The sequence below is a fragment of the Diadema setosum genome, chromosome 7 (genome assembly GCF_964275005.1).
Source record: "Diadema setosum chromosome 7, eeDiaSeto1, whole genome shotgun sequence".
Taxonomy (NCBI): domain Eukaryota; kingdom Metazoa; phylum Echinodermata; class Echinoidea; order Diadematoida; family Diadematidae; genus Diadema; species Diadema setosum.
The window spans coordinates 40,862,097-40,886,354 of record NC_092691.1 but is presented as its reverse complement, the minus strand read 5'-3'; the positions used below and the strand labels follow the sequence as shown (position 1 = coordinate 40,886,354).

General features: G+C 38.5%; 2 protein-coding genes across 2 annotated transcripts; both read left to right on the top strand.

Annotated features, from left to right (window-relative positions):
- Nucleotides 1–2,352: 2,352 nt before the first annotated feature.
- LOC140231243 (monocarboxylate transporter 13-like) lies at nucleotides 2,353–11,147 on the top strand. The gene is made up of 4 exons (XM_072311391.1): nucleotides 2,353–2,359; nucleotides 3,664–3,963; nucleotides 4,605–4,816; nucleotides 10,923–11,147. The coding sequence occupies exons 1-4, from the start codon at nucleotides 2,353–2,355 to the stop codon at nucleotides 11,145–11,147; spliced, it is 744 nt and encodes a 247-aa protein (XP_072167492.1).
- A 2,944-nt stretch (nucleotides 11,148–14,091) lies between these two features.
- On the top strand, nucleotides 14,092–22,941 carry LOC140230808 (large ribosomal subunit protein uL22-like). Its single transcript, XM_072310950.1, has 7 exons — nucleotides 14,092–14,115; nucleotides 17,902–17,955; nucleotides 18,567–18,607; nucleotides 19,354–19,488; nucleotides 21,278–21,376; nucleotides 21,855–21,951; nucleotides 22,563–22,941. The coding sequence occupies exons 2-7, from the start codon at nucleotides 17,916–17,918 to the stop codon at nucleotides 22,700–22,702; spliced, it is 552 nt and encodes a 183-aa protein (XP_072167051.1). The 5' UTR covers nucleotides 14,092–14,115; nucleotides 17,902–17,915; the 3' UTR covers nucleotides 22,703–22,941.
- Nucleotides 22,942–24,258: the final 1,317 nt, after the last annotated feature.

Sequence of the window (24,258 nt, the reverse complement as noted above, 5' to 3'; positions counted from 1 at the left end):
TGACCTTAAACGTGCTTTTGACTCGGTGAGTCATAGTATTTTGCTTGATAAACTGTCAAAGTATGGTTTTACAGAAAGTGCGCTCTCATGGTTCACCAGTTACTTTAACGAAAGGGAACAATGCGTATCTGTCAATGGGGTACTGTCGGATTTTAAGTCTGTTCAAACAGGTGTACCTCAGGGGTCACTCCTGGGCCCGATGTTGTTTTCCGTCTTCATCAACGACATATGTCAATTGCCTTTTGATTGTAATACCAAAGTATGTTTGTATGCCGACGACACAGCCGTGTTTGTCCGCTCGAAGAATGGCAATGTTATCTCAGAGCTACTTCAAACTGAAATGAGAAAAGTTTGTGAGTGGTTGGATAAAAATGCTCTTGCATTAAATACAAAGAAAACAAAAGTAATGCTAATAGGTTCCAAACGGAAAACAAAGGGCATTTCACTTTCAGTGAAGCATGGTAACGAACCCATTGAACAAGTGCTTGATTTTAAGTACCTTGGGGTGATAATAGACAGTCGTTTGAATTGGGCCAAGCACGTTGACTACACAGTGCAGAAAATTTCTAGGACAATCTGTTACCTCTCAAGGACAAAGAGTTATTTACCGGGTGAAATACTTAAAATGTTATACTATAGCATGATTTTACCTCACTTCGATTACTGCAATGTTGTATGGGGAAGTGCAGCCAGTTGTTACATAACGAGGTTACAGAAGCTACAGAACAGATTCGCTCGATTAGTACTTAACGCAGATTTTTTGACCCCACATAAGCTAATGCTTCAGAGATTAGAATGGCAGTCAGTCACCCAGAGAATCCACTATCAATATTGTGTCCTTGTATATAAAGTCGTCAATGGACTGACCCCAACGTATTTGCAATCTTTAATAACAAAACGAAATCCCTTTTTCCAAACCAGATATGCAATTAGCTGTCCTCTCAATATCAAACTTCCCAGAACTGAATATTATAAAAAATCTTTTCATTATCGTGGATCTAAAACTTGGAACAATTTACCTGATTTCATCCGAAATGCCACCTCTGTTAACTCTTTCAAACGGCAATGTAAAATGCTTAGCTTAATTGATAGACTTTAGACATTTTGTGTGCATGGCGGCATGGGTGTGGTTGTGTGTAGGTATGTGTGCGTGTGGGTATGTACTGTATATGCGTGCGCGTATGTGTGCGTGTACGGGTTTGGGTGGGTGCCGGTGTACTGGTGTGGAGGTGAAAGTGTGTGTGTGTGTGTGCGTGAGTGTTGATGTGTGTGTTAGTGAGGTATTTTCTTATACCATTATTTTTTTTTCTCTCCCGGATTTGATTGTATTTTATTTTCGTTCCATTTTTGTTTCATTGGCTTGTGTACAATCCTTTTCTCTTGTACGCTCTATATGAACTTATATTTTTGTGCTTTATGTTCCCTCTTTGTTACCGTGTTTGTAACTTTGTGTTTTTTACTCAAATTGTACTTTGTCCGAGATGCAGGGCCCCTTGGCAGAGCAGTTCCGAGTGAGCTGAAAGGGCTACCCTGCTAAAAGAAAACTGAATAAATAAATAAATAAATAAATTGTATTTTTTTAATCACCTTGGTAGGTTTTAGAATAATGAGAAATGTTCTTGAAAGTGCCTACATGTATTTCTAAACCTGCCAAAAATAACAAGTCTTACGCTGTAGTTTAGTGTGTCATGTGTATATCACATGTATACGTCATGACACAATAATATTTTTTTGTTGTGATATTTCTCTGAGTTTGGACAGACATCGAAGTGCTTATGTTTAAACATGACAAAAAGGCTCTTTCAAATCTTGTTATGACAGGAATATCAAAGCCAGAAACAGTTTCATTGTCACCAGATGTATTCATTCTGACATTGGCACTGAATTGCATAGTTGAAGTGTATTGATGTTCTTTTTATTGTCAATATTTGTATTCTTACATGTACAGGGTATATTCATGTCATTGCATATATACACAGGTGTCTGTTACGAAATTCATCACTGTTTGACATTAGATTACATGTCATGTACATCGTAGGGGGCACTAAACAATCTAAATCAAAAGTTGCAGGTAAATGTTGAAGCATTATTTTGATTACACATCTCCGAGTGCGCCATCCGCTTATGAATGAAAAGTTGCTGCAGGCTGCAGCTAAATATTATGCAATAATGTTCAAACTTTGGTACAGTAATTGTTTTTGTTTTTCTTTTCAGTTATGAGCAGTGTGCCTTTTATTACATCATTTTCCATATAGATATTGTTGTTGTTGTAATCATGTCTTTATTGATTTAAAAGCAAAAACAAAGGACATGTTGACATATGCACCAGGTCCATGGTCCTATTCTGGACACATGGCAGGTAATGACACACTTACACATACTTACAGTGAACAAATAACAATAATTATAGCTATATTAACAACATATCTGTGTAGTTGGCAACAATCACACAAAATTAATTAATCACCGTACATTTCCTTTACACTGTAATAACAATTTATTTGTAATTTATTTAGGTTATAACAATAACTTCTCAAAGGCTCACTTAGTGCCTTTATTTTTCTGCTCTCAAATACCCCACAAATTCCATGTCAATGGCTTTAATAATGGAGTGTGTTTTATTGAATGCACATATTATTTATGTTGATGATTAGAGATATGTAAACTGTATCCAATTTACGCTTGTAAGGTTAGATTCAATATGAGCCTAAAAAGACTGGTAACATATTTCACCACTTTGCTGTAGGAGCTCTAAAGTGAGAAAGAATACAACATTGCAGTTTTTATCATCCTGATGCATGTATTGAAATTCGTGTGTGTTCTTGCGTCCTTAAACATGGGCGATGCAATATTTGATTTTCTAATCTATTAACATAATTGTTTTGAGTACTTTTGAGTACATTGTAACTCTCACTTTTTGTATGTTGATTTACCATGGAATTGCTGGAATATTGTGCTACCAGGATCAAAGCAAACTCGCAGACCAGATGCATCAGTTTTTCTTAACAAATTATTACATGGGAACAGAAATGTAAGGATATTACAGTAGTAATAGGTTTGAAGTGAAAACGTGATTGAAGTTCATTATTTTACAGGATTCCACTGTTTGTTTGTTTTTTTTTTCGTTCGTATAAGTTAAATAACTGAGTGTAGAATTGCACCCATTGGGTGCACCTTTGCACCCGAGAATTGGGGTGCAAACTTGCGCCCTGTAGGATGTAGATATAGCCGACAAAGCAGTCGATTTCAAGTTTATACATGAAACGAACATTTTTATATTCTGCTTTCCTATCAAGAAACATTGATAGGCCCTAATACTACATAAGCTGAAAGATAACTTATCTGAACAATACCTGATCATTCTCTCCCTCTCTCCCTCTCTCTCTTTATGTATTATTTGATATTACCTCAAAATATGTAGGCAAAATATCGACTGTTTTTGGAAAATAATATTTCAGTGTACTAATAATAACATTTTAAACTCCAACCCATAGTTTTTGGCAGTGTACTTCACTGTTTCAATCAGGAAAAATGTTATATTGGTCTACCACACACAGACACAGACGATACATTATTTCAACTATGCCAAACACACAACCGTGTGTTACCTCAATCTACTGGTAAGTCACTCATGACGTAGCTTCACTTGTTTGTATTTTCCAGGTGTGGGATACAGCTGTGTGTACTCGCCATGCATCGCTGCCCTCTACGTTTACTTTCCCGACATGTTTGAGATTGCCTCTGGCCTCATGTCAACCTGCGGTGCAGTGGGGATTATGGTACTGCCCATTGTGACGGAGTATCTGGGGAATATCTATGGTTGGAGAGGCACTCTCCTCATTCTCGGAGGACTCAGTCTTTTCTCGGTCGTATGTGGCGCCCTCCTCCGCCCTCACAGGTTCTTGGACGAGAGTGTAGACTCAAATACACCACAAAGTAACATTAGCAATCAACAGGTGAAGAGTGAGGTGAGAAACCAAGCTGTTTAAATTCAAGCACACGTGCCATAGTAAGAGCAATGCAACGCGAGAAACTGATGTAATAAGTGGCAACCACTTTCTTCATGTGATACGGAACAAAAAAAAAAATATGATAACGAAGGAATGATTCAGAGAAAGACTGCCAAAAGTGTAATTCGTAGCATTGCCAATCAACTTTAAGCAGCCATTAGAACACTAAGATACTATGTAAAGTATTGGGTATCGCTGACTTCATTTGATTAACATTAATAGATTTAGATTGTGAACAAAAAAAAAGAACAATGACACATTGAATATACACGTCGCAATATTCTAGTATAATTATATAGTTTGTTAATGATATGTGAGTTGTAATTTTGTTTGATATATAAGATTTATTTCATAGAGTTTTCATATTTTTGGCATTGCTTTGTAACCTTCCATTGTAGATGACTCCTGCTCCACGACAATCCTTGTCGCAAGCCTCACACCAATTACGGACAGGAATAGACCGATGTGGACGTGCCCTCCTCTCTGCTTGGTTTGGATTTCTTAAACTAGTTTGGACAATTCTTGGCGTGGAATTACACACGTCTTACCCGCTTTTTATCATGCTTGATATTGCCATTGTCCTATACGGGGTAGGATACGCTACTTCACTTACGTTTGTCATATCCAACGCTGTTTCCAAGGGCTACCGTCTGGAGAAAGCTGTCCCATTAGCGACTGCTTTGGGCGTTGGCAACATTGCTGGCCGATTTATAAGCGGTTTCTTCTCAAAGCGTCAACTTCTTCCCAACAGCGTCAGTGCCTGTGCCGTACTCACTTGCAGTGCCACCGTCTTCTTCCTGAACCAAGTAGTTTATGCATATGTATGGCTCGTTGTGTTGGCTGCTGCAAGTGGATTCCTGCATGGATGTTTAGCAGTGATGATAAGTATTGTGCCGCTTGATAATGTTGAAGAAAACTTCAGAGAGACGAGTTTATACTTAGCATACTCAGCCATGGGTGTGGGGCTGGTGGTTGGAGGATATTTGTGTGGTACGTACTTCTACATGAATACGTCATTTATCTTTCAATTAAACTGTTCAATAGAAAAATTCCTTCCCTTCCATAAAATGTGCATAACCCACCAACACGAAATAACATTAAATTCGTTCGCTTTCAGCCCTTCCAGACATAGAGCAGGGCCGGCGCAGCCGTGGGGGCTCGGGGCCCCACATTTTTTGTGCACCATACAAAGGAATACATAAGGTGTCATCACTTTGGGCCCCCACACTTTTTTCAACCCGGAAGTACGTAAGTGGCACTAAAAACACCCGGAAATGGACGGGGAGAGATGAGCTGAGGACCTTTTTTTTTTTTTTTTTTTTTTTTGCTTGTTAGCTCATGAAACCCGGAAGTGGGCCCCCACACTTTTGAAAACACTGCGCCAGCCCTGTAGAGTGTAAATATCTGGAGTCAGATCCCCTGTAAAATGCCACCTTACATCACAAAAACGTACAAAACGTACAGTTAACCTCGCCTAAGTCGAATCCAAAGGGACCAGAGAAAATCCTTCAACTTGCATAAGGTTCGACTTGAAAAATACAATTAGGGTTCAATCAGGGTTCATTTTTTTTCTTCGACCCAATATTTCGACGTTTCCGAGTTCGCCATAGATTAAGTTGACTGTGCGTTTTTGTTTCTTTTTAATTTAAAACTGAAATTTGGAAGCATACAATAAGTGTATATCATGCCTGTAATACAATCATGTCTGCCATTAGGCAGGCATATGTCGAATGTAAAGTGGTAAACAGAATGGCAATGTAGACAGATGTAAACAGAGTAGCAATGAATACACTTCCGCAACATTCCCCAAAAACTCGAAAATCTCCACAAATCTTTATTGAATTGTATTTCTTGAAAGTATAAGGAGGCCGTGATACTCTAATTCGTAAAATTTACTCTGCATCGATATCGACGTGACGAGCAAGAATGTGTATAGTTTGATCGTGGCGCAGTGATACCTACTACAATCAAGCTGCGTGATCATCTGAATACGGGTTTAACGGTCCTTGGAGATCATGGTTGTCCGTATAAGGTCCCTCTGTCCGTCCTTCCGTCAGTCCGTTATCAGTTTCGTGGACAGCGTGACTTAAAAACCGTTTGAAATATCCTTTAAACTTGGCATATGTATGTTTTCGTGGACGAAGTTGTGCCTCTTAGGTTTTGGGTGCACATGCTCGAGGTCAAAGGTCACCGGCCAAGGTCAAATTCTTAAAAATTTCATTGCACTATTTCCTTCATATCAATACAATGCCTGAAGGTTGTTATCTTTTTCCTGAAACCTCCTGTGTATAATATAAAGCCAGATAAAGACTCTCAAGAAAAGTTTTGGGCCATAGGCAAAGGTCAAAGGTCAAAAGTCGGAAAATGGCAAGGTATCTTCATGAAACTAAGTGCACTTGTATGAACTGCCTGACAGTGTTTGTCTTGTGAAATTTTGAGTCATGTGGTCAAAAGTCAAGGTCAAAAGTCAGGGTAAAATGCAAAATTTGTACTATTTAATGCTAAAATTACCGTTTTTTCTCCATACCTCAGAGATTACTGAATGCATACACCTACTCAAACTACATGTAGAATCAAAGTACATGCATCACTGCACAATGATTCTGTAGGGAAAGATTTAGGTCATGCCACACTTATATAGGGTTCAAAATTGAACCTCTAGGCGTGATACAATAGTAGCACCCCTTTCCCCCTCGGACTAGGCTTCAATTGTGAACCCCATAAAGGGGTGCATTAATGAAACGTCTAGATTCAAAACGGCATCACATGGTATTCCAAGAGGTTTATTTTTGCACCCCTGTAGTAAAATGTTGCATTTTGAAAGTTCACTTTTGCACACGCACAGATTGCACTGTCACCATGACGGTTGTAATTCAATAATACATTGTAGTCGGGAACTGTCAATGAATGAGTTTTCAACTAGTGGAATAGGCCTGAATGGAGGTGACTGTTTCATGAGCTTGAACATTTTTATTTTTTTTTATTTATTTTTTTTTTTTTTACAATAATAATACTTGCCATTCGTTTTCTTTCCCTGCTTCCTCTTCACAGGTGCATTGCTCCAAAGACATTCCTTCGAGTTTGCCTTCACGGTGATTGGATTGCTGGAACTACTCGCGGGTGTGCTTCTGATGGTACCCTTCGTTGTCAGGCGTATTTGTGTCACGTGATCGAAAAACCGAAGATGCTATATCAGAGGAAGAAAGAAAATCCGCTTGAGATAGACGGACAATGGTTTTGTCATGAGTCAGTGAACAGACAAGTTGATGTAGATGAAAACAATAAAAAGATAGCGGTTAGCATCCTAAAGAAACGATGGGAACAGACTCACAAGCGAGAGAGAGAGAGAGAGAGAGAGATGGAGGCGAAGAGGGAGAGGAGGGAGAGAGAGAGAGAGAAAAAAAAAACCAGGAAGAGAGAGGGAGAGAGAGGGCTAAATCAGGACAAGACAAAGAAATCAAAAGCATTATGTAATGGCGCAATCGGACTTTTCCATGCATATAGCTTCTCCAGACATTGGCAATACCAAGTGATATTCGAAACAAAGTTGTGTTTGTGTATTTTTTGGGATGGGAGTCGCACATCTAACACTTTCTTGTGCTGAACGTTTAAACAATCTAAAGTGGACGTCATAGAGTGAAAAAAAAATATGTGTGCGTGTGTGTGTGTGCGCGCGTGCGCCCACACACACACCTACCATACACCTATGACATCTGAGGTATCTAAAACTGCATAATTATTTGCGTCTGAACGGGTCTAGGGCAATTACCCCCTGGGCAATTACCCAGGACCCTTCCCCTGGCCCTAATCCTAATCCTAATCCTGAACCTAATCCTAACTATAACCCAAACTCCTAACCCTAACCCTAACCCTAATCTTAACTCTAACCTTACCACTAACCAGTATTTAGGCGGGGGTAATTGCCCTCTGGGGGTAATTGCCCGGATACGGTCTGAACGTATACCAGTGGAAACGTATTAGTAACATTCTTTTTTTTCAAGTCTAGATGTACCACGATGATGTCATGCATGCAATAAACATTTTATGAGTATCCATTAAGTAACAACAACGGTAAACAAATGGTGTAAGATGGACACAAGTGAGCTTAATGATTCGCAATGCTTGTTTGGAATGGTCTCACTAGGAGATTGTTATTGTACAGGGAGTGTTTCATAAAGCTGTTCGTAAAGTTACGAACGACTTACGAGCGACTGGTGATCAGTTCTTGTGCTGAATTATGGAAATTCTGATAAGTATAGCACATCAGAACTGATCACCGGTCGCTCGTAAGTTGTTCGTAACTTTACGAACAGCTTTATGAAACAGTGCCCTGGTTCCCTAGTTTGTACAGTATTGCGACATTGTATATTGTATTTGGGATAGGTTAAGTACAGGAGAGAACTAAAGGGCTCGGTATGAAAGGTTGAATAACTAAATCATTATGTCAGTTTCAGTTTGAGTTTCGGTTTATTTTATTTCGACACGGTCACTCACTTCAGCCAAAAGCCGTTCTTCAGTGAGTCCGTGAAGTGGTAAAAAAACAAAATCATAAAGTAAAACATAAAACAAAATTTTATACTTAGTTTACATAGCATAAGAAATAGAAACAAACACAATTATCATACACTGTAAAATCAACGCCATAATATTGAAATACAATGTAATTCCATAAAATTACGCATCAAAAAGAAGAAAATATGCATATATATATATATATATATATATATAACACATGTGATAAATGAAAAAAGAAGAAGAAAAAGAAAAGAGTGGGACCGTTCAAGCATAAGACTTGACACACTCACACACGTCATAAAACTGCAATTCAATTCAATTCAATTCAATTCAATTCAATTCAATTTTATTGTCCGTTTCCGGAAATTTGTTTTGTTTGCATGCATATCCGGTTACATTAATACATTATACATTTACAAAGCACACGTATACACTGTAACATAGATACATACTACGATAGACATACAAAATATATACATCGATACAATATCACTATCATTGTCATAAATATATAACATCAAAGAAGTATTAATATGTATGAGTCAACATTATATTGGATGTGGTGTGCATATAATATATAAGGGTGTATGAATATGTGTCAATTGATAATTGGTATGTTTTCATACATATCCGGTTACATCGATACATTATACATAACATACCAAGCACACGTATACATTGAAACATACGTAAATACATAGACATGATAAAACATACAAAAGATATACAGCGATACAATATCACTATCATTATCACAATCATAATATCAAAGAAGTATTAATCTCTATGAGTCAACATTGTATTGGATGTGGTGTGCATATAAAAATGCGGGAGTATGAATATGCCGTGTCAATTGATAATAACTATATAAGAGATTTAAAAATACAAATGAACGCATGTTTCTATGTAAATAAATTATTGTATAAAAATTTTGAAGGTTATATGTCTCTCTGTGCGTGTGTGTGTGTGTGTGTGTGTGTGTGCATGTGTGTGAAGGTACAAAATGTGAATCTATTTGTGTTAAAAAAAAACAAAAACAAAAACAAAAACAAAAACAAACATATTTCACACCACGGGTCATAATCATTCTATATACTCCTGCATTAATATTTTCACTTGACTTTAACCTTTGGCCTTTGACCAAATAGCCCAGAACTTGCCCTGCAAAATCTTTGTCGAATGACAGAATACACTGAATTTGAAACATACGAACAAACAAATCAACCTTGGGGCAATTGATAAACACAGCTTCATCCACTCATACATAATAATGATAAACATATATCTGATGTTTGATATAATACAGATTTGATGATTATAACACAAAACTACAAAAACAAAATATCACAATCTGAGCAATGTTCCTCCATTCAACATTCTAATCGAGCTAGGCACAAAGGAGTCCAGGAACCTACTTGTTCTACATCGAAGCGATCTCGACCTGTTCCCTGACCTCAACACTACATAATTATCATTCAGAGGATGAAGCCCATTATCCATAATTGATTTGGCCTTTTCAACAATTCAACTCCTACAAAGATCTTCAAAATGTAGTTGTACCCCTAGAATCTTCTCCGCCTGTCTGACTATTTTTTTGATCAAAGAGAGATCTGCCTTTCGGCAGGCGGTGAACCAAACCATACAGTCATGTACAAAAATACTCTCTATGACAGCTTTATAGAACAAGTGCATGATGGAGCAATCGACGTGAAAAGAGTTCAGTTTGCGAAGAAAATACAATCTGTGCTGACCTTTCCTGTATAACTCCCTACAATAGTCTTCCCATTTCAGATTGTCATTGATTACAGTGCCTAGGTACTTGTAAGAGTGTACAATCTCAATGTTCTGCCCGTTCATATTCACTGGGCGACTACTTGGTTCCATGGATTTGCGATTTCTGAAATCAATAATCGTCTCTTTAGTTTTTGATGTGTTCAAATCTAAAAAGTTCATCTCACACCAGTTAATGAATCAGTTCAGGAACTGCGTATATTCACAACTCATTTTCCTTAATATGTCCAACAATGACGGTGTCGTCCGCGTATTTCAGAACAGACACGTTTTCTAAAGATGAGCGGCAATCGTTGGTATAGAGCACGAACAAAATGGGAGAGAGCACACAGCCCTGAGTGGGCCATAATGGCCCAGTCACAATGTCGGCGATCTGTCGGGGATTAGTTTAGGCCGGGGGTCGTCGTAGAAAATAAAGCATCCTTGAACAATCCTAGCAATAATCCTAATAAAAGTGGAGCAGTCACATTGTCTGAGATTTTTTCAAGGATTTTGACCCGGTTTTGTCGAAAAATCGTGGGATTAGACGATATCTGCGATCGTCTTTTCTTTTAATTTTTTCCCCCTTGGTGCTCCCCTTGGCATCTTCAAAATCTTCTGTCACAGCCTCCTGCAGCAAGAGCGTCTCAAACTTTTAGCGATCCGGTCGGAGGCGCCCTTATATACACGGCGATTTACTACGATTCCACCGTACGAATCGTCGGAGACGATCACAGAAAGCGTACGAATCGTCGCAGGGCGCCTCCGATTCAGTCGGAGGGCGCCGGAGACTACTCGCAGACATTGAATCTCAACCTGAATTTCCAATCCCACACAGAATCTTGCGACTAGTCTCAGATTATTCGGAGGACGCCTCCGATTAATCGGAGGGCATCGTAGGTCATCGGATATTGTGTCTGGGATGCCAAAAATGGGTGAAAAATCTTGCGAGCAATCTTGCAATTTTAAGTTCAAAGTTAGGGACCGCGACGGGTGTGGCGATGCCTAAAAAATCTGCGATAAGCCGCAGGCGTCCGGAGAGCGCCTCCGACGGGTGCAAAATCGTGAGATCTGTCTCAAGATTTTGTTAAAATTTCCCGGGTTTTACCCATCGCCGACGCATCGCAACTGATTTGTGACTGGCCCATAACAATGGGCTCACTCATTGCGTTCCGCACTCGCACTCGTTGGATCCGACTTATCTACTGCACATTTGAATGCAACTAACAAAACACTTTGTTTAACATCGCTTGGCAAACTATTCCTCATTATTGGGCACCATGATATGAAAAACCGTGTTTGTTCTTTTTTTAATTTGTCATGAATGTTACGTATAGTACAGTATATAAATGTGACCATTATTTTCTGTTAGTTTTTCTACATACTGTTGGATTTTACTTCGGTATTGGGAATTGTAGTTTTCTTGTCCTTTTGTAACCTCTTTCTGCAAGACACTATGATACGAGTGAACATTATCGTGTTTCTTATGCGTTGTAATCTTATGATTATTAATTTCCTTTTGTATTGTTATGGCATACATTGGCATATAATGTACGCTTGTATAATGTGTGAGATGTGGGTGCATAACATGTGTGCTCATGACTGTGTGTCTTGAATTGTGTATCGTTATTACTACCATTGAAAAGTGTGACATGTATGTCGGCATTCATGCGAACATGTTTTCTGATTCTAAGTTCAGATTTCTTTCTTTGTCTTTCTCTGCAGTCTTTTCGTTGAAGGATTTGCAAAAACAAATCTGAAGATATGAATTTTATTGTGTTGACAATTAACTATTTCTCTGACTTGTTATTTTAATTACTGCAGCTGATTTCGATTTTTATGCTGATAACAAGTCTTGGTATTGATTGAATTTTTTGCTTGTATTTTTTTTTTCAATCTCAGGAGCTTGATGAAAAACAGTTCACAGGGACATGCTAATCAAGCAATCTTTAATAAATATGTTTTGATAAGATAAAAAAAATAAATATAAAGTAAAGCTGAATAGCTTAGCGTATCAGAATATATGAACGCACAGCTTCTTGCATTTGGTATGCGGAATCATCTTCAATCAGCCACTGAATTCGAAGTAAAAATTAGGCAGAATGGAACCTATAAATGTATCGTCTCTATAAGTGTTGGCACTTGTTGAAACAAGGAAATCGTGTTGGTTGTTTTTATTTGTTTGTTAGTTTGTTTGTTTTTGCCAGCCCATGTTCGAAAGTGTAAAGGAAACGTGGTGTATATATAGTATGATATCTTGCCCGCACCTCTTATTTAACCTTTGTTCTTTTTCTGGTATTTTTCAATTTGTTTCTGAGGCAACCGTCCAAGCCAATTTGTTTTTGTTTTTTCTATATGTTTGTATAGAATGCGATGAAATGAAATTGTATTGTTCGCAGTATCTAGGAATTAAACCGCAAAGTTAAACGTCATACGTGTAGATATTCATCGCTTTATGATCATGCTTATTCTCCACATCTATTCAAATTATTCCATTCTGCTTCTATTTGGTTATAATCATTTGTATTTATTTTGGGAAAAATATATTGAATAAAAATCAAAATAAAACAATATATATGAAAGTGAGTAACTGTGACTTATTGCTATCTGGAAAAAAAAAAAATGAAAAGAGCTGTCAACAGTATACCAGTACGAGAAGATTAGATATCTGGTTTCTATGGAAGTACTTAATGTGTCATGGCCGATTAATATAATCCTGCATGGTTACATCAAACGTTTCACTGGAGTCTGAGCATGCTGAGTGAAGTTATACAGAACATCAGCTACCGGGTACTTTAGGGATTAACTTCATACATACGGTGGTGGCTTCCAAAGAAGGGGGTGAAGGGAGTTGAAGTGGGAACAAAATTACCTTGTGTGGAAGAGATTATACATGCCAAAATTTGAGGAATAATATATATATTATGGAAAGGTTAAAATATGTACAGAAGAAACGATGAGAAAGGTTAAGAATGTCTCTTTGTACGGGTCTAGGGCAATCTACCCCCTGGGCAATTACCCCAGACCCTTTCCCTGACCTTTTTCTCTAAATTTTATTGTGAACATTTTGTTATATAATTTAGCTGTGTATCATATTGCTGGTAGCCATAGCAACCGTAAACTAGCAACAATATCAGCCAGATTTTTTTTTCTGTTCCAATTTCAATTAACAATGAAATTATAGGAGTGGATAGAATGGGCGTTTCTTGGCTGTAATTTGCTGGAGAAGCAAAATGCGAAGTAACTATGTTTATGAATGGCCCTGCAATTTTTGTCTTGTTAATATACCTTTGCTTTTTTATGTGACATAGGCATTAAACAATAGATATGTTAGAGATCATTGAAAAAAAATATTTTCCAAAGATTACCCATTTCTTTTCTGTCATTTTAAATCTTTCACACAAGTTATGCCTGTAGTATCATTTGTTTATCATATGTATCAATTTACAAACTCAAAGTTCTAATATTCTAGAAATTATGGAACGTGAAAGCTATTCGACATGTAGCTATCCAATACAACACTAGTTTCCTAGTATATTTCTTTATTATGTAATAAATAGCCCCATGTAATGACCTTGAAATTTTTCAACCATAGCAAATGATTAAGTTTGACTTCTTTTGTTTGTAGCAAATTAAATGTGAAAATGATTACAGTCCAAAATAAAGGCACAATAATGGAAATAAAGACATTATGGAGAAAAATCATATTCTTAGTCTACAGTAGCGGCAGGCACTGCGCCTAGCCATGTGCAATTTTTGGCCGTTGGTGGCTCTCTTATAGTTACAAATTCTCGTCCTCTTTCTTGCGTGTCCTGCGAAGGTACGAGAAGGGGCGTAGAAAATTCCGTAACATATCTCTTCGCATCAAATAATCATGATACGATCCATGTTTGTACTTGGTTTTAAGAAATTCTTTGATGTACAAGTAATTATTTGTTCAAAAGACTTGCCTTTTTTTTGTGAATGAAATAATGAAATATTACCCCGGACATATTTGTGAATAGCTCGATATTGTGTGGCTATTTAAGTACATTCAACATGGTCCCATTCGTTCTATTTGACGTTGGTTTAAGAAACCTGCGCATGTACTACACAACGACCACAGGGAAACTGAAAGAGCTAGAACAATAGTTGTAAAATAGCTTATGTTTGGTTAGAGCCTCTTGTATACATATTCACTTGACAAGGAAAATAATAAGAAATCACTAAAATATAAGAGATTTTGCACGTTCGCACGTATGAACAGAATACGGATGAACTTGCGCTTGCCAATGCACATGCACAGCACTGGCCTCTGCACTGCAGTCGGGTCAGAACCCGACGTCAGCACGCCATAGATAGAAGACACTCAGTCCGCGTCCGTGCAGTGCCAGTGCAGTGGTCACAAAACACAAGAGGTGGACCTTGGCCATGCCATTCGACCAACAACCAGACTAGTCTGTCTAGTAATGCACAAGTTGCAAACCAACCCTTGATTTATCCTACGCATCATTGGTCATCCAGACAAATATTAAAGGATTGCAACCATAAAACATTACTCTGCCCAAGTGGCAAGTGGCCAAGGACACTGCCAGCACTCGCAGCAGAAATATTAAAATCTGCTACTAAAGTTGTTATTATTACAATAATAATTCTAAATTTTGTTTGTCTGAAATATACACATATTTGTGTTCATGTGTGCCCTGGCAACTGCATTTTTCAACTGACTTTTAGTTTTATATCACCAAGCTTTGTGGGACCGGACGCATATTGTAAGTGCGTGTAAGTGCATCTGTAATGAAAATGATGCACCCAGGAATAAAACCAACCTGGGAGTGGAATTCTCATGGATAGACCTACAAGATGCAACGCAAAAATGTAATTAAACTGTCTCATAATTTCATAAAATATGATGATTCTTTCATTTTCTCACCTGATAAAAGTATTTTCTTGCTAATGTATGTAATTTATACCTCCCACTGACTGCGATGCGTGTCGTTCTCGCTGCGGGTATATCAGAAGTGAAAGTCTCACATTTCACAAGGTGTTAGGAGTTATTTATACACACATGTTAGGCCAGTTCAATCGAATGTCCGATAGCGTCGATCGTACGGCAAGAATGTAAACACCGTGCACGCTCGCGCTCCCCATATATATCCCGTACAAAATCAACGCGTGCACAACTCTCTTTGATACATTCGTACATGGAGTCACTTTGAAGGGGAAGATCCAACGATTTAGCAGGTTAATAATTCTCACGCTGTTTTCAGAGTATGTTGTCTAGTATATGAGGAGTCTATATCAAGTCTTTGAGGTAAAGAAGGGTGCATGTATGTAAAATAGGTAAGTTTTCATGCGCAAACTTGTGTCTGGAAACACAACCCCCCCCCCCCCCATCATACTTCAACTTGCTGTAATCATCCTTACATTCAAGTTACTTTATAGACACTCATTCACTTGAATTAGTTAAACAAAAGATTAGGATAGATTTAGTCTCATATAATTTTAATACCTTAAATGTCAGTTGCAGATTGTGCAGGCAGCAATCACTCGGAAAGAGTGAGCTGTTTTAAGCGCCAACGTGAAAGTCGACATCGATATCAATATCAGTACTGCTCATTAATGATTTGGTTCAAATTTATACGAGTCATTTAGAATAAGCCATTACAAATATTCCATTACAAACAGTGCATGGGGAATTATGTACCCGTTTGAATACCTTGTATCTCAGAAAACATCCCTCATTTTCACCTTCATTTCATTCCACTCGAGGCAGAAAATACCGCAGATTCATATCCTGGGCTCAGATTGTTGACTCGTACCATACACGCTGAGTTTTCGGCGACAAACACAAGTGACATTTTTCACTGTACACTGGCGCAAGCTCATCATTCTAATCGACTGCCCGCTTTCCCATTGAAAAGCATGTAAATCCAGTGAATTGGCAAATATGTGTTAATAATTATGTGTATTACGAATGAGGATTTTCTTCAATTATTTTTCCTCCTGTTTCCTCAGGTTATTTACCTGTATCCCCCTAATTTTTCTTGATTTGTATTCATGAATGTTCCAGCATATTGCACCTCGTCCCACGCGTGATTTTGATTTTATATGCGAGAAAACCACTGCGCGAGAGTGGTCGATCTAAAAATAGGTGGTTGATGAGTAGTAGACTTACTATACATGCAATCTATTTTCCATTGAATCAAGTTTAAAGATTTGCAAGGGTACATCTCCTTTTTTATTTTTGTTTGATATTACCCTAAAAGGACCATCAGTATCAATAACATTGAATGCAATTGATTTTACTAGGCTCCTTATTTTTGGAACAACTTACGTGGATATATGAAAATCACAGCATACATTGTTTTACCGCATGAACTTTACCAAGCTATTGCTATGACAAAACAATGTAAGTCTCAAACAATGACCAGCATACATGTCCCACAATGTCATTCTTTGCATGGTACTGTGGGTCCTGTGCATCCACGCAGAATATTACTGCACAAACATGAATAGCAAAACAATGTATTGCATGTAGTTAACATTGTTTTGCCTAGTTCATAACTAAGGAATGTTGAGAAGGGGCAAGCTTAACACCCTTCACATTGTTTTGCCACCAAAATTCTAACATTTTCCACCAGGCATGATATCTCAATAGCGGGATGCATTCTAATTTCAAGATTTGTTTCTGAGTTAGATTTACACTGAAAAAGATTGGAATATGCGTGTAAGTCAGTCTTCCAGTCAGTTTTGTACATTTAGATGGCCATGTGTCATTTTCTGTGGTAATCACATGTTATGCATTTGTGCATGGCCTGTACTATACAACATTATTATACTACATTGTATCGTAGCTTATTGAGTCACGGCCTAATTCTTAATGTAGTGTTCACCCTTTGAATTAACATGAACACTGTTGATGTGACCAATTGTCTGTGTGCCAGACCATGACATGAGACAGAGATTTTCTAGACCTACTAGAATTTGAGTACACTTTTCATAATATGCAATTCTAGGGAAATACCAGGGACACCATGGCTTTGTTGGCAGAACACCCACTAGATTATTCTACAGGCCATACAGGGTACCCCCACAGTAAAGATTGGTGTTGGAAGGCAATAGGATGATGATTATTATTAATAAACCGTGCTTTAAATGCTATGGTGCATGGTCAAAACAGTATAGTGCTCTCCCCTTTGAATGGTTATAACAAAATTCTGGTTATAACAAAGTAAAATTCAGGCCACAACATTTTCTGCTTGAGGTTTTTTTACTGTTTTTTTGTTTGGTTATGAAGAAATTTCGATTTAGCGAAAGAAAACTGCCGGTCCTTAGGACTTCATTGTAACAGGAGTCCACTGTACTTTGCTCAGGGCTGTCAAGCATTCTCACAGAAACACCTGTGCATGACTCGTAGAAAAGACAGTAAGGAACATAGAATTATGTTTCAAAAGAGATAATTTTACTCCAATAATGTAATTTTGTGACATCAACATGTACTTGTTGCAAACTTTGGTAGGTGTGTGATGAAATGTGAGTACAATGTCAAAATAACAGTAGCTGTCGGCATCTCAACCACATGTGTGCTTACATGCTGTAAACATCTGTTGTCTCATAACTGCAGGATAATCAATCAACATGACGCGCTACTCTCAAGAACCCGAGAATGCTGCAAAGTGTGAGTGTTGCCTTTATTTGTGGTTTTTATGAACACCACCCATCAGCTACAGGTCAGCGAATACTGTTTGTGTATCGAATCGTACGCTCGCCATTAACGGTCAACTCTGGTCAAGATTTTTTGGCTGTAGTACATAGAGATCACCGATGAAGCTGTATACAATATTGAATCTTGAAGATATCTGAGCCAGACCAGCCTTCCCACTCCATGGCATCACAACACTACAGGGTCTCTATGAAAGCATGCTGCAAACAGAGCTACAGAGCTTAATACTGATGATACCTAGTAACCTATTGGTCATTGAAACAACCTGTATCATCCCTGGAAATTTGGTACAGTGGAACCTTGTTAAAAAAAAAAAAAAAACAAGGTCAGATATATCCATATACCCAATACAAGAAGGCAATTTTGCAGGTCCCATCGTTTATATTCTTATGTTTTTATCCTTGATATATCAAGATACAATATTGTACCCAATATGAAGAAGGTTCAGTGGTCCTAAGTATCTTATATAATGAAATTTCTGCATATATCTCAGGGGCAAGGGATGAGAAGAAAAATAGATCAAAGTGAACATTTAGTAATATGAGACTGTTTTTGTGCTTTTGCAGCTTGCAAGGCAAGGGGTTCCTACCTGCGAGTTCACTTCAAGGTAAGGTGCCACACCTTTTATTTGACCTTTACAACTTGTGTCGATCCTCATGAAAGACTTGTAGTGAGGTACTACACAGGTAGTACAAAAATCATTGTGCTCATGTGATGCTTGAGTTTGGTTTTTATACCTTTCCTATAAATGCCCCAGTCACACAGACATCCCGGATCACCCCGGACCACCCCGGATCTGATCCGGGGTGATCCGGGGAGAGATCCGTGTTGATGCCTTGGACATCCTTGGACATCCGTGTATGTCTGTGTAAATCCGGGGACATCCGGGAGGCCAACACGGCAACTTTTGGAGGTAAAAAACATCCGGCATCATCCGGGGATTGCCGTGTTGGCAGAGCATTCCGGGATGGTCCGTGTGGCTGCCGTGTAGCTGCCGTGTTGATCCATATAGATGCCACGCTCTTCCGGCCTTATCCGTGTAGCTGCTGTGTTGATACCATGTGTACAGTCATACCAAAGCTCGTCGACACTCCATCGAGGTCGAAACTATCCTGGATCTCCCCGGATCTTCCTGGACCTCCCCAGATCTCCCCGGATCACCGTGTGGATCCTTGAGCATTTGTGTTTATATTTGAATTAAGCCGATGTATGTGTATATATTACATGTATCTATATTGAATTATCCACTGGGAATAATGTGGTGTACACGGTAGTGTGTTACGAAATGAAAAGTAAGATTTCCGTTCTTTCATCCCTGTATAAAGACGAAATTTTGTGCCAAACATTTTGCAGAACACCCGTGAGACAGCACAGGCCATCAAGCACATGCATGTACGTAAGGCTGTCCGCTTCCTCAAGGATGTGACCGTCAAGAAGCAGTGCGTTCCGTTCCGCAGGTTCAACGCCACCATCGGTCGCAAGGCCCAGGTTAGTTTATATCTCATATCAAGCATGTCATGCCAATAGTGCGTACTTGTATGAAACCATACAACTGTATGCACAAGCAAACTCTTGGTATCTTGTGCTTTACATGAACATTAAAGGGTACCACCTGGTAGGGCACTTTGTTTTTGCCCTATGACGGATACACCTCTCCTATGCATATTTCACAACTGTTTTATTCCCCAAAACTCCTACTGACTCCACAAAATGATGACGTTGTGCAATCTTTTGCCTGGTTGATGTTCTGTAACCCAACATAAGTCAATACAATCATACAAGGTAAATCTATATTGCTAAAAATATTGCTGGCCCCTGCATGTACCCAGTCAAAACCACCACTTGTTAAATTTCTGATGACATAGCTACCGTAGTTATTGTACTGTACGATGTGTACATGCATGTCCGACATGCTGCCAATGCTTTGAGGCATCATTTCTATAAACTATTGTGTATTGTACAACTTGAAATTCCCTGTGTAGCTTAAAGTTTGTGGGTCATACATGTAAGTGACAAAACTCAAACTCAAAAACTCAAATGACCCCTGTGTGGATTATGTACAGTATAGGACATATCTGGAACCAAAGTCATGAGGTGTATGATTAGTACAATGTAGTCCATGAAAATTTATAGATTTTAAACCATAATTTGGAAATCTTACTCAAAATTTGTTCATGACTGTGCAAAATCACAAGGCCACATATTGCATGCAGTCCCACATATATATTCAATGCCTGTCTCAGAACTGTCTCAGTTGCTCAGTCATTGAGAAAATCGACCATTTGTGATGTACATGGTGAGCCATAGTGCTACACCTGTCACAATTCAGGTTTACACATAACTTGCATAACAATTAGCATAATTGTGCATTTGCCAGTTTTTATTAATTGACTTTGTGAAGTCAAAGACTTGTGTTCGGAGAGGTACTTTACAATTACACATAGATATGTGGGAGTTTTTGCTGTAGATCGCCATAATGCGAGCAGGCATTCATGAATCAAGCTGCATGAATATTGATCTAATTGGCGTAACATTGCCATGATTAAGCAGACTGAAAAGAAAAACTAAACCAAAGAAACCAATGGGTGGAGGTGTGTGGGTATCTATTTTCCAAACTCGTCACATCACTGCGATGGCCTGACTTCTTCCTTGTTGCTAGTGCTGCGTGCTGCCCAGTCAGCAGCTGGTGTTCAAATCCAGGTCTGGTTCGCTCTTCTCTCTCAGTCGTACAGACCAATCAGTTTGGACTAGCTCTCAGAGAGCTACAGTTTGCAGTTCTCTACAAAGTTCTCTTTGTACAGAGTCACCTCAGTTTGTATGAGGCCTTTCCCATTCATTCTCTCAAAACACTTTAATGCTTATGGTTAATGGCGGTAGAAATGAGTTGTCTTCCTCTACAGAGGTGATAATCTCAGTCAGAGAATGCTTTGAGTGATGTGGATTCTGTGTAAAAAAACAAAAAAACAAACACAACAAAACAACAAAACGAAAGAAGACTTTTATGCCCCCTATAAAAATGAAAGGTTAAGAAGTCATGTATTCTGCTGTATGATCACCCTCATCTTTTATACTCTCATTGTAGCACTTGCAATTCCTTTTTTTCTTTTTCTATTCAACTGTAGTTGTCAAAGCTCGGCCAGGAATGTTTAATATCATCAGCAAAGGAATGTATGCCTTGAACTGTGTAGTTCTTGTGCATAATGCATGTCCTCATTTTGTGTTTGTTTGTTTGTTTGTTTGTTTGTTTGATGAGCTGTGTTTTGATTTTTCCTTTCAGGCAAAAGCATGGAACCACACCCAGGGTCGCTGGCCCAAGAAGAGTGCTGAATTTCTCCTGCAGCTCTTGAAGAATGCTGAGAGCAATGCCGAATACAAGGTATAGTAGCTCCATTTCACATATCTGCCTTTAATACACCACCAGAACGTGCAGACCAAAAGAATTAAAGAAGTGAAAAATACTTGACTGTTTTCTAGCCAACACTACAGATATGTGTGGGGCTTGATCGTGCCAAGCAGTATTGGCTTGTGATAGTGTACTGGTAATCTCCAACTGGCGATGTCACTGTTTATTTTAATACAATAATGGTCATGCACAAGAGCAAATGGTATGTGGTTACTCCCATTTATCAGATTATACAAATAAGTTTACTGAGACAGGAGTTTGCTGATTTCTCACAGATCCACTGCACAATATTATCACTATCATGATCATACACAAGACTGTGTCGAATGGAAATGTGCTTTATCAAAGAGTTGAGGGGAAATGAAAACTCCTAGTTGATGTGAAACGAGTATGGTTACGGGAACACATTCTAGTTAAACGTTTTCCTTCTTGGATGTGTTACCATTGAAAGGGTCTTGACGTTGATTCCCTGGTGATCGATCACATCCAAGTGAACCAAGCCCCTAAGATGAGGAGGAGAACATACCGTGCCCATGGAAGGATCAATCGTAAGTACTGTTTGTGAGCGTATCCAGTATCATTTGTTCCCCCCCCCCCCCCCCCCCACCATCATGCTGTGGTGCAATCCATTCATCCAGTTTGTAGCTACAAACGTAACCTCGGGCAAAGGCTCAAATAAACAATTGTGATCACTTTTTGTCCTGTGGCATATCTTCTGTAATGCTTTTACATTTCCATTTTCTTTGATGTTCCATGGTCAAATTTTCACCAAATTCCGCAGGAATTATTCCTATTAGCAGAGAATAAAAATTTGTTCCAGTGGTACAGTGCCCCCCTCAAACAAAACAAAACAAAAATGTTGCTGCTTATTGAAACTTTTGTGATCTTGTCAAAAGTACAGTTAGCCTAGGCAAATCTCTTTTTTAGACTGAATTAACATCTTAACAGAAATTTGATGTACAAAAAATAAAAACACAAGAAAATAATGTAAAAGGAAATGCTTTAAAACATCAACTTTAGGCAATATGTAACTGTTCTGAGTTCTTCTGAGAGATTGACTACTCATTTCTGGAAGGTATTTGAATAGTGAAAGGACAGTTTTATCATAACCAGAAGGTGAAGTTGATGGCCGCGTCTTCTTTTTCTCCCTCCCTGTCAGCTTACATGAGCTCCCCCTGCCACATCGAGCTGATCTTGACGGAGCGAGAACAGGTGGTGCCCAAGCCAGAGGAGGAAGAGCAGAAGAAGAAGGTGTCTAAGAAGAAGCTTGCCCGCCAGAAGATGATGGCAAGGGACTAGAGGAAGAACAACACACAGCTCACCAGAATTCCATTTCCTTCTCAGAACTCTCCCTCAAGCACAGTAAGAGACTCAACAACTGTTGCCACATCACCAGTGAACACGCCCAAGCTCAAAACTGCATGTAGAAAACCTCAGATCCCCCACTTGCGATGCATTGCCAAGCAATTCTCACAAGGTAACATATTGAATATCCACATGCTCAGTGTGTTTGAGAAATAAACAATGCTCAAAAATCACATGAGGATATTGTAGTGTCTTTTTTACTTGAGTTACTTTGCCTATTACCTGTTTGTATCTATTACCTAAGGAGCTTTTAGTGGGTTGGTAAATGTGTAAGTGTGTTTGTGCTTTGGTTCTATGCAGGCCAAGTTGAATGTGAGGAATACTGTAAAACGAGGAATGTTGGCGTGCAATTTAATTTTGAGAATTTCGCAAGCGGCAACATTAGCGAAATTAAAATGCATGTGAAAGTTCTTGCCTACACAATGTGCATTGGATGCCAGCGGCAAGTCGCTAAAATTTCATGCTGCAAGAAAGGCCGTCGGCCCCAATTCGCGAAATTTTCATGCCGCGAATATATCATGTTTTACAGTAACACAGTGTGTGTGGTTTTAATGAGGTTTTATGGAAATGCACTCGATTTCAACAGTTGCTCTTTCAAGGGGAATTCCATTGCAGTTGAATTAGATTTGAAAAGAGGGAGTAAAATTTTTACTTTGTTTTAACTGGAATTTTGTTATAGTCGTGTTCATTATAACAGGAGTGCACTGTATCTATTTCTTGGTTCATGCAAATTCTGTAACATTTTTGGGGTGTATCTGAACTGAAGGGAAAAATTTGTTAGTCCTTCTGACTACATTTTCGTAAAGTCAACTTCAAAACTGGATTCACCAGTCCTGTCACTTTATACAGATTGTTTGCAAAGCTGGTCAGTGCCAGATTGAATGGGGGGACTTGAGTGGCTTCTGTGTGTGTGTGTGTGTCTGTGTATGTGCTTGTGATGAGGGCCAAATGTGCAGATCCTCAATACCATAACAAACCGAAAAAAAAAAAAAAAAAAAAAAAATGTTATGAAATCTGATCAAAGGTCATCAATAATTGTTATTGTAGGCGATAACGGTGCCAGAAATACACGTAGGGTGTTATTGAAACATTTGCTTGCTTTGGAGGCAGTTCCATATCTGCTCACGCTGAACCAATATTCCTTCATTCGTTCGTTCGTTCATTCATTTTATTTTATTTTTTAGGTAATAATAGCAAAATAGCCAGCATTTATATATACACAATATGTACTGATATGACAATGTTAAAGAAATAATTATATTTATTTAAGCAAACAAATACAAAAGAGGAAACAGCATGCATTGTGATAAAGAAAAATGAAATAGCGTATGTGGCTTGACAGGTAGATACACAATCACCCATTATGGCATGAAGATGATTTACAGTACAAAACTACTTTGCGTGTGTGTGTGTGTATAATGCCATGTCTATATGACCCCAAGTTGTGTTGATTAATGCCATGTTCATGAATTGCTATGGAGATGTGGAGA